The sequence below is a fragment of the Lampris incognitus genome, chromosome 11 (genome assembly GCF_029633865.1).
Source record: "Lampris incognitus isolate fLamInc1 chromosome 11, fLamInc1.hap2, whole genome shotgun sequence".
NCBI classification, from domain to species: Eukaryota; Metazoa; Chordata; class Actinopteri; order Lampriformes; family Lampridae; genus Lampris; species Lampris incognitus.
In genome coordinates, this window is record NC_079221.1 from 42,088,917 (window position 1) to 42,100,482 (window position 11,566).

At 42.8% G+C, this 11,566-nt stretch overlaps 1 protein-coding gene across 1 annotated transcript; it reads left to right on the forward strand.

Annotated features, from left to right (window-relative positions):
* Window positions 1-1,134: 1,134 nt before the first annotated feature.
* LOC130120459 (UDP-glucuronosyltransferase-like) lies at window positions 1,135-7,521 on the forward strand. The gene is made up of 5 exons (XM_056289005.1): window positions 1,135-1,995; window positions 3,476-3,607; window positions 4,161-4,248; window positions 4,910-5,129; window positions 7,239-7,521. The coding sequence occupies exons 1-5, from the start codon at window positions 1,135-1,137 to the stop codon at window positions 7,519-7,521; spliced, it is 1,584 nt and encodes a 527-aa protein (XP_056144980.1).
* The last annotated feature ends 4,045 nt before the right edge of the window (window positions 7,522-11,566 follow it).

Consider the following 11,566-nt stretch of genomic DNA (forward strand, 5'->3'; position numbering starts at 1 on the left):
GGAGGATCACACTGCTACCCCCAGCTGCCCCTCCCCCCCTGAACAGGTGGCCCCGACCGACCAGAGGAGGCGCTAGTGCAGCGACCAGGACACATACCCGCCTCCGGCTTCCCACCCGCAGACACAGCCAATCGTGGCTGAAGGGACCAAGCCGGAGGTAACACGGGGATTCGAACCTGCGATCCCCGTGTTGGTAGGCCAGCGGAATAGACCGCCGCGTCACCCAGACGCCCCACTGAAACACGTAATTGAGTGTATGTGGCTCCTAAATGACTGTAAGAGCGGTGTCGCTGGAGTGTGTTTTTCCTTCCGCGCCATGCCCGCATGCTGCGGGTCTGTTTGTTGGTACTGGTTTTGTAGCATGGCTGCTTTGTTGGTGTGGGACATGTGATGCGTTGCAAAAGCACATTGAGAGTCAGGGGCCGAGACTGAGGCTGACGACTGAGCTGGCCTGTAGCCAGCAGCATTCCTTTGTTTCCTGTGTTTACATTGCTTGTGTCTAAGGGGTTGTGGTATTATACTACGTGCACAAATACGCCGAAGGATATCGAAGGGGAGTTACCGGCCTCTCAGGTGTGCTTTTACCGGCTCCGTGTACACATTTATTAACACATCTTGCTCTCAAGAACCAAGCCTCCGGCTTTGTGCCGTTTCCTTTCAAACGTCAATTTCAGCAGTACACTGCACATCGAGAGCATTGAGCAAATACTACAGCTTTGCTGTATGGGGGCGGAAAAGGTATGTCAAACATGTATAGCCATGAGAGAAAGACTAACTGGAGAGAACAGTTTGAGCACCAGACTTTAGCCTAGAACCCACAGGGAATCCCTAGCGGCTCTGACTTCCTAGTGTTATGTAACAGCTCGCCTGCACAAGCGGACCAAGCTTCCTGCAGGAAGAAAACCTATGGACACACAGACACACAGACACACACACACACACACACACACACACACACACACACACACACACACACACACACACACACACACACACACACACACACACACACACACACACACCACATACATCAGATTGAAAAAGTCCAGCCCCTTCTCAACTACACCCACCAGTGTAACACAGGGAGGTAGTCTTTCCTTCACAACAGTCATGCTTGCCGTGCAGGGTGGAGGCATGGCTGGGGGGACATGGGTCTCTGTGCTGTGGCTCCAGGCCTGGCTGTGCTGCTTAACCCCGGGGCCTGTTGACGGAGGGAAGGTGCTGGTTATGCCCGTGGATGGGAGCCACTGGCTCAGCATGAAGCTGCTGGTGAAGGAGCTCACCCTCAGGGGCCACGAAGTGGTGGTCTTAGTGCCGGAAACCAGCCTGCTGATCCAGGGCTCAGACGGTTTCAGAACGGAGGTTTTCCAGGTGCCCTTCACAAAAGCTGAATTGGACCAAACCTTCAACACACTCAGGGACGGAGTGTTCACCAGGACGCCGGTGATCACAACGATTTTTGTCGACGTGGGACGCCTGATGAACTTTACATCTTTACAGGTGAGGGGCTGCGAGAGCCTGCTGCACAACCAGAAGTTCACGAGCCGACTGCGGGATGAAAGGTTTGACCTCATGCTCACCGACCCTTTCCTTCCCTGCGGCACCATCCTGGCTGATTCATTCTCCATCCCGGCTGTCTACTTCCTGCGCGGAATCCCCTGTGGTCTGGATTTACAGGCCGCCCAGTGCCCCTCACCTCCCTCCTATGTCCCTCGATACGCCTCTGGTAACACGGACCACATGAACTTCCCGCAGAGAGTCAAGAACATGGTTTTGAAGATGGTGGAGTCCATCCTGTGCCGTGTACTCTTTGCTAGCTTTGATGAGCTGGCTAGCAGGTATCTGGGAAAGGACGTGACCTATAAGGATCTTCTTGGCCATGGTGCGATCTGGCTCCTCAGATATGATTTCGCCTTTGAATGGCCCAAACCTCTCATGCCTAACATGGTCTTAATTGGAGGTATCAACTGTGTGAGGGGAGGCTCTTTGCCTGCGGTGAGTATGTAGAGTGTTTTGATGCCAAGGCTGGGTTAAAAGTAGCCCCTAAAAGTTTAATATAAAAAATAAGAAAACCAAAAAAAAAAATGTTTTTTCGATCGTAAGTTTGCAGACTCCTAAAAATACGTATAGTTATCAAAACTATCCCCACACATTTAAAGGCCCAGTCTCTGATTTGTTTGACGATATAAAATTGAGGTATATTTACACATAATTGAAGACTTTGAGTTATAGACTGGAAATAAGCACCTCGTGTCTTCCTCAGCCAATCATTATTGAAAATATAGACCTGTTATACTCCAATTTCTACAAATATTACCCGTGCAAACAAACCTTTCACAGCATCGGAAAACATTAGAAACCCAGATTGAGTTGTTCTTTCGTGTTAGTACTTGTATTAGAGACCTTTTTAATCAAATTGGGAAGTGACAGCAGGTTCCAAGCCTGTGTTTTGTATTTTGGTTGTGGGGCGACCCTTTTGTTTGCATTCAAATTAAGGATTGTACCTTTACAACTTAAAAAAAAAAGCGTCTTTCATTAATCTACATGGTAACTCTGAACCGGGTCGTACCAAGTTGCTCATGTGCCCATAGACTAAAAATACTTTGCTTTTCTCAGTTTGTTACGAAAAAGACAGAAAACCTAAGGAAAGCAAAGTATTTTGATTCACAATTAAACACATTTCCAATAGCTTTACCCTCTTATTATTTCATGTAAGTCAAGCGATTGAGCAGTGATACTCGAGATGTTTATCTGAGCCAGTTTAGTAATCAGCGCTGCAGCGATTTGCCCAACATATTGTCAGTATTTTACAATAAAGAGTAAAGTTCACACTGGAAATAATTTGCTTGAAATAAACAAAAGTCACATGCGAGCAAAAGGAGATAACCTGGTTACATGTGAGCCCTCGGGGAGGCGAATTGCCAGCGTTTAAATGATTATCAGATCTGGAGTAGCTGTTTATTGATTTATAGGGAGTTATCTTTTAGTGGGATAAAAACTTAAAGGAGTGCTTTCTCTTATCTTGCCCTTTGGAAACACTCAATGCAAGGAGCGAAACTTGAACCAGCAAAAGCAATATCCTGGACTCTGGCCATTGTAATCCAAATCCAAGTGAGGAACTGAGGGGCCCCATTGTGCTAATAGGCTGTATATAGTAAACAGAGGCAGTTCATTTGTTGACATAAGCCTATATCCTATTGTTCCTACATCTGTAATGGTCAGTGGAAGTTGTATAATGACAAAATCCATCAAAATCTCTCCTTTGGCATTTGATAGATCCTGTCTCCAGACATTGAGGTGTTTTGTTCGCGTTTTAGAACGTGAGAGATTTCCGAAATGAATATGAGATACCCGTTAGATTGCAAGAGGCGTTCATGACTAACCTACACATACACAATGCGGTATTACCAATATGTGGACTTGTTTTATTTGGTTCTTGAAAGAGAAATGTCACTTCCCATCTGTTTCTCTGCAGGATTTGGAGGAGTTTGTAGATGGCTCGGGGGATGATGGATTTGTTGTTTTTACTCTGGGCTCCTTGGTGTCCAGCATGCCTCGAGAGAAGGCCAAACAGTTCTTTGACGCCTTCAGACAAATTCCTCAAAGGGTGAAAATAGCCAAGACACTATCAATCAATCAAGTTACACTACTTGATTCAATCAATGCTCCATTACCAGTATCAACAAAGACTACTCACCGATTTAGAGTATTTCACATTAACCTGCTTATCGTTCAGTAAGGAATCATCTCACATGACACAGTGATTACAACTTCTTTACCAACTTACACACATTAGCCAACTGAGGATTTCACACTAAGCATGAAGACCAAAGGACTAATCTAACATCATTCTGCACGATTTGTCTTCTCCCGTGTGCTACATATCCTAAAATCGGAATAAACTTGTTTTCTTTTGTGTTTTGATGCATGCTCAATAATCCAGGTAAGAAAATCAAAGAAGGTTGAATCAGTTAATCTGGATACATTGAATCAATTCATCTGGATACATTTATTGACAGATACGTTTCATCACTGAGTGATGAAACGTATCTGTCAATAAATGTATCTGTCAATCTGAATACAATGTTCATCAACCTTCTTTGTTTTCTTTTGTCTTCACGGGAGATGTTAATGTTTAGCTGGCGTTATTTATGTTTCAGGTAGTGTGGCGGTATACTGGAGTCGTACCAGAGGATGTGCCCAAGAATGTCAGAATTATGAAGTGGCTACCGCAAAATGAACTCCTGGGTATGTTCAGTTTTATTCAGAGACATATAAGAGGCATCATTGTTGTATTGTAATATGAGGTTATTTCCCATACAAAAGTAGCCATAATGTATTATAGTGATAGTACTTAAACTGAATGTTTTTCAAGATACTAAATTGCCCCTAGGAATGAATGTGTGTGTGTGTGTGGGTGTGGGCCCTGTGATGGCCTGGCGGCCTGTCCAGGGTGTCTCCCTGCCTGCCACCCAATGACTGCTGGAATAGGCTCCAGCATCCCTGAGAGCAGGATAAGCGGTTAAGATAATGGATGGATGGATGGATGGTTCCATAAAAACTGACCAACACTGACTTTTAATATAAGCAAAATGAGAACTGATGAGAAAATATAGAAGACAAAAAATCAAAAGTTAATAACCCAATGTCAGTAAAGGGACTGAAGAAAGCTTATTTTCATATGATTTTCATTTTGCTAAATGGCCATTATACATTTTAGCTCTATTTTAACTTGTCATATAGTAACATGGATCTTTTTTTATCCCATTTGACAAACAAAATGCAATTTCAAATTGCCTATTTTATGTACTCATCCTAATTCTACCTGTGCATTTCCATAATTACAAGGGCAATAACACTTTACCTAGAGTGGGACAAGTGTAGGCATATTTTTTTCTATTCCCTTCAGCTCATCCCAAGGCTAAAGCATTCATCACTCATGGAGGTACACACGGCATCTATGAGGGGATCTGTAATGGTGTGCCAATGGTGATGATGCCACTATTTGGGGATCAGCCGGACAACATGCATCATATGGTGGCCCGTGGCGTAGCAGTGAAACTCAACGTTTTTGACGTGACCACAGCAGAACTGCTAGATGCCCTTAACAAGGTTATCAACGATAAAAGGTAAGGACGCAGGATGTTAAATCAAAACCGTATATGTGGAGTGTTGTCGTTTTCCCCGGGCAATGTAACACTCAGATGACGTTGCTGCAAGGCAAAGTGCTGCTCTACATCTGGGGGCAGATGTTTCAAATGCTTATGCATGCAGCTCCAGTTCAGCCTCCACTTTTCTTTTTAGTATCGCTTCGTTAAGTGTAGATATTCCGCGCTTTAATTGTTTTATTTCTAAAGACGTTACCGCATTTCCAGCCTTGATCACTCGATGCCTGTTGCATGCCCACCCACACTGAGATACAAATAAAGTGGATGTCTTTGGGGATTTGTAGTTATGATATTGTGATGGCACCACCACCAAATTTGGTTCTGATGCGCTTCTTGAGGTTTCACCAATTTTCTTCTTGAAAAGGCCTTTCTGTGGAGATTTTCCTCATCCGAATCCAGGATCAAAGAGTAAAGGGTGTTGTCCATTGTTGTTTACTGTATCAACCTGTTTCTTGCCATGGGAATTAAAAGCACTCTGAGAATCTAACTGGGATTTGGGGCCATGACTAAACTGGACTTGATGATGAAAAGCAAGACTAGGTGTTACCTATCAAAAGCCAAAACGATGTGAGTGCCGTGTTGGTGAACACTGCATTATGCAGTTGATAGCGAGATGGTGCTTGTGCTCCCTATACAGTGAAGGAAGCCCCATCTGGAAACAATAAGGTGCCATTACAGTTTTTCTAAATTGCTGACGTGCAATTCCTAAAGCATTGTCTACATTCTCAAAACTGTACGTGCAATTCCCACAGGTTCAGCGTTAAATCCTAGAGCATTGTAGTGTGTCTGCTGACATGTCGGTGTGCCGAAGAACCAGCATTGACCGTACTATTGACAATTTTTAGTGCTGGGTCTGTCTGTCTGTCAATGCTGAGCTGGTTCACCTAAATCAAACAGATCCATGTTTTTATCTGCATCTGTGTACCCTGCTATGCAAACATCACAGATTACCAAGACCAACCTGCCATGTTTTTAACGTTTACATGGTTTTCAACATTTAGATGTCAGCAAACTCACTAAAATGGTCTAGGGTTTAGTTACTCTTTAAACTCATGTTTCAAAATAAGATAACTTTCTCAGTGAGCACAACAGTGTCACCAAATGGAAATATATCTTTATCATTGAATAAATATCAGTATCAATATGACATGGTCAACCCTGACTGCATCGTCCGTTGTTGTATATACCATACGTGCACCTGGTGATAACCAAATTACTGTCATTAACCTATAGAATACGGTGTCTAATATTGCTGTCAGTAAAGATTGTCCCATGCACAAAAATTCTACAAAAATGTATTCCAAAGTGTTGCAAACAACTGTAATGTAAAAGAAAACATTGTAAAGATAATGTAAATTTCTAATACAGAAAACAATATCCATTTTGATTGACAAAATTTACTGATTTTTGTGTCAGTTGTATGAAATTTGGGTTAACATGACTGCAAAAATGTGCTTTACATTTACATTTTGTATAATCAGTTATCAGTTAACTAAAAAAATCAGGGTAACACTTTAGTATGGGGAACATAAAAAAACTTCATTACTAGTGAATTAGTAATGATCAAGATGTCACTTTAATATGGGGAACATATTCTAAGTAACACAAACTTAATTTAGAGTAATTTAACACTATTAACACTTGTAGTTTTGTGTTTTGTTATGTAAGAACAGACCATATTCTCTAAGTGTTAGTAAGGGAGAATAACTCTTCTTGTGGTACTACCACCTTATAAAGTCCATACTAAGCAAAGCATATTGAGATGGTACTACTAATAAGCAATAATTCTGAGGTTATAGAGGGAAAACTCATAGTTAATGGCTTACTGGTTGTATAATAAGGCCATGCAGAATAAGGCATTAATGAGACCAATTAAGAGCCAATACGTTGCTAATTTGCATGCTAATAGGCACCTAATTAATGGTGACTACATTCCCCATACTAAAGTGCTACCAAAATCAGTTCAGAAATACTTTGATTCAAGTGTGACATGAAAATGCAGAAGATCACGATAACTAAAGTCATGACTGTCACTCATTTGCTCCTTTTTTTTTTTTTACAACTCCTCAGTTACAAAGAGAAGATGGTGAAACTGTCTGAGGTGCACAACGATCGTCCCATCGAGCCCCTGGACTTGGCCGTCTTCTGGACAGAGTTTGTCATAAGACACAAAGGAGCAGAGCACCTGAGGACAGCAGCCCATGACTTGAACTGGATCCAGTATCACAGCCTGGACGTCTTTAGCCTCCTCATTGTCATTCTTACACTAGTTATACTAGTGACGCTTAAATGCTGCTTGTTCTTTACCCACAATTGCTGTGGAAAGGTGATGGCAAAGAGAAAGAGAGAGTAGACTTTGGGGCCTGGTTGTTAGTTAGGACTAGAAAAATGTGAGATCCGGTGATTATTAAAGCGGCAGTAGACAATTTTTTTGGTGCTTTACTCATTATGAAATAAATATTTACTGCACAGTGTAATGGCTATAGAATAATGACACCATCGGCCTTTAGATTGTGTAAACTACTAATAAGACACGTTAGCCCCTAGCTAACGGGTCTGACCCTTTAGCCGAGCGGTTAGTGATGTCGCCTTGTGGTGCAGTACACCCGTATCGAATCCCGCACCGGGCAAGAAAATAACCGGTTACATTGTTTCCCTATAAGCCTTGCTTTCACTATACAATTCTGTCTGCCACCGGGTACGATCTTGTCGGAAAATGAAGGCTTGATTTACGGCACAAAGGAAGTGTGTCAGCCACTGCGCAACAAAAATAGGAAAAGGATAGCGCTTTTGGGGTGGCTATCCCCAGTAACAGAAATGGCGGACGGTGAAACAACCGAAGTGACAGTGGAAACTACCCGGTAAGAGGAAAGGAACCCCGCTGATGGAGGACGCAAAGAAGGCGAAGAGGGAGAGCGATAGAAACAGAGGTAAAACAAGAGTGAACCTCGGCTGGGCTGGAGCGAGCTCCGGTGTTGTATTGAACTCTGTTGCCCTGTTGAGATCTGCCCCCCCCCCCCCGCAAGACGAATGCATTCGCATGGAAACAGGTTAGCTATTAGTTACGATTAGGTAAATGCTAGGTTAAGTTTAGGGTTAGGTTTAGGTTAATCAAGCGTCCTTATGTTGTATCAGTCTGGCTAGGGGGATAAACAGATCTCGATGGGGACACAACACCCAGGACTTGAGAGGGTTCCAAACCAGCTTTCAGTTGGAAGTTCTTTCTGCTAGATCAGTAACACAACCTGCCTACGTACTGTAACGTGCACGTTACAGTACTACTGGATGTTTTACTCTGCCTATATCATAACGCTGAGATTGGTTTTCTAGTTCAAATTGGGATTGTTAGAGTAATTTCTTGCTTTGGACAGTAGCCAGGCTGTTAATAAAAGGAAAGTGATCCAGTTGTGTTTGCGACAGCGGTGCAAAAACAAAATCCAAAACAAAACAAAACAACAAAAACACTTGCAAACGCTATGGGGCAAAGTTGAAAAGTTGTCTCCTGCCGCTTTAATATCGAAGGACGTTGAGATTCAAAAAAAAATCTGCTGTGTTTTGAGAGTAAACGAAAAGAGAAAGTTGTATGCGTGCATGCGTGCACTTGTGGCTGTGGGTTTGAATGCATGTACGCGCACGCACACGTGTGCATATAAACCTCAGGAATGTAATCGCTGTTAATTACATTGTCACAATAATTTATATCTTCTTTGCAAATGATTTTCATGGATGTATGCAGGTAGTCCCCGCGGTTACGAACACCCGTTCTTACGAACCGGCCTCCGTAAAGCCCATTGTTTAAAACAGTGGTGCCCAACCCTGCTGCCGGAGAGCTACCCTCCTGCCGCTTTTCACTCCAACCCTGATTTAACACATCTGATTCAACTAATCAAGGTCTTGGTCAGTAGGTAATTAGTAGAATCAGGTGTGTTAAGTTAGGGTTGGCGTGAAAAACGGCAGGGTGGTAGCTATCCAGGAGCAGGGCTGGGCACCAGTGGTTTAAAAGAATCGAGTTACACACCATGGTTCGTTCAAACGAACGGACGGACTACTTTGCACGATGCTCAAATCACTGCGCGTTTGAGGCGGTTCGTCGGCCCGAGGGAGAGCAGCGCCACGCCGTCGTCGCCATTTTAAGTCGGATCGCATGAACGTTGTGTGCGTCGTGTTTTGACTTAAACATTTCGTGTGTTTACCCTCGTAATCACGGCTTCAAAGCGCAAATCTGATGCAAGTGATGGTGACGCGTCGAAGAAAAGGAAAACGACCACGACTGAAACGAAAGTGGAAATAATAAAGCGTCCAGAGAGAGGTGTTGTGTTCGCTCCGGGGACAGACCCACTCCGGGAACAGTGGCAGGAGGGGAGTTTGAAATGTAAGAAATGTTTCTTTAATATTTTTTATAACTATACAAACGTCATCTCTCTCAATTATAAATACTGTACTGTAGTTACGTTTATTATTAATACCGCATTATTATATTTATGATGTTTTAGGTGAAATATTGTAGCGAATTCGGGGGGGCAACGCAACCACAAGAGCTGCCGCGGCCGGGACGCGAACCCGTATCGCCCGCACCGCAGGAGACATCGCTAACCGCTAGACTAAAGTGGTACACCCGCGAGCCAGCGTGTCTTCTTATCCATCCACGTTACACTACCCCCCCCTCCTTCGGGAAGCGCGTCCCCGCGCTTAAGTATATCAGCCCCTTCACGCCTCCAACCACAGGAGCTGCCGCGGCCGGGACGCGAACCCGTATCGCCCGCACCGCAGGAGACATCGCTAACCGCTAGACTAAAGGGTCAGACTCGCGAGCCAGCGGCCAGCGTGTCTTCTTATCCGTGCACGTTACAATATATACTATATACCAAGACAAACCTTTGACCAATTGACTAGATGCGAACTGTACGTAACTGTTCCGACTTACATACAAATTCGGTTTTCGAACAGACTCAAAAACGGAACTCGTTCGTAATCTGGGGACTGCCTGCATAACAAAGCTGATTTATTGTTCTGTATACTTCCCAACTGGGTCGAGTTTGAAATGTAAGAAATGTTTCTTTAATTTTGTATACCTATACACACATTCTCTCTCAATTATAAATACTGTACTGTGGTTACCTTTATTATTATTCCTGCTTTATTATATGTATGATGTTTTAGTTAACATTTATAATATATACTAAGACAGACGTTTGACTAATTGACTAGATGTGAACTGTACGTAACTGTTCCGACTTGCATACAAATTGGGTTTACGGACAGACTCAAAAACGGAACTCGTTCGTAATCTGGGGGACTGCTTGTATAACAAAGCTAATTTACTGTTCTGTATACTTTGGACCCAGTTCCTTCTACTGGTGAAGTCTTTATTCAGGCAATCCTGTAGTTTTGAAGACATGTCTGCTCTCTGAAACAGTGAACTTCAGATTTGTTATTGAGTTTGTGTGACATTTCATTTATAATACACTTTGTACTTAGCTCAACAGTAATTAGATTGACATAAGCTTCAACAGATTTGAATGGCTGATCTTGTTAATTTCACTGAAATACATTTCTTATGATAGACAGCTTAGATTTGGATTTCCCAAACACACTAACATTGTTAACTATTAGTGACAACCAAGAGGCCATGCAGGTAAAAGGATGACTATAGAAATACAAAATCAAAATAACACCTGGGAGATGAATGCATCCCCCAACTTTTCAAGTGTGTCAACCAACAATGAGCAAAACTCCTCCACTTCCTGTGCCAAGATTTTCCAAGGCAGTGCATGATTTTGAACCAATGACCCTCCAGTCGTTTATCATTTGCTTTGACCCTCAGTTTACTGTGGGTTGTCTTTCATACCAGAGCTCTTTGTAAATTAAGGTAACTGCTAATCATCGTCTGTCTAAGTGTGGTGGAGCTGTTCACATTCAGAACTGTTGAAAAGAGGACTGAAAACTGAATAAGGTTGTCTTCATGATCATCATCATAGTCATAGGCGGCAGGTGAGGATGGGGATGGTTAGAGGAGGATGGTTAGACCAACTATCATGCATGTTTTAGCGACCTGTAGCAAGCCATTCAATACCTACATTTTCTTTGCTGCTCACATCAAAGTCGGCTCAGCAAAGCTTACAAAATACATGAAACTCATCATTGGCACTTTTCGTAATGAATGCATGTTCTTAATACCAGGGTTGTATACAGTTTTTCATTTTGACTGACTTATACAGTAAGCGTTTACACATTAAGAGCGTTTAAACATTAAACAAATGAATTCATTGATTCATCATTGATTTGACAGGTATACATTAGCCAATAACCCACAAAATAATATTGACGTTGAAAATAACTGAGTTCGTAAATACGCAATTTCAGAGTTCCGCACCATTAGCCAATAAAAATGCTGACTT

Excerpts from the sequence above, each read along its gene's own strand:
- LOC130120459 (XM_056289005.1), top strand. The coding sequence starts at position 1,135 with ATGGCTGGGGGGACATGGGTCTCTGTGCTGTGGCTCCAGGCCTGGCTG. Across the intron at positions 1,996-3,475 it reads GGGGAGGCTCTTTGCCTGCG|GATTTGGAGGAGTTTGTAGA; the intron begins GTGAGTATGTAG and ends GTTTCTCTGCAG. Across the intron at positions 4,249-4,909 it reads ACCGCAAAATGAACTCCTGG|CTCATCCCAAGGCTAAAGCA; the intron begins GTATGTTCAGTT and ends TATTCCCTTCAG.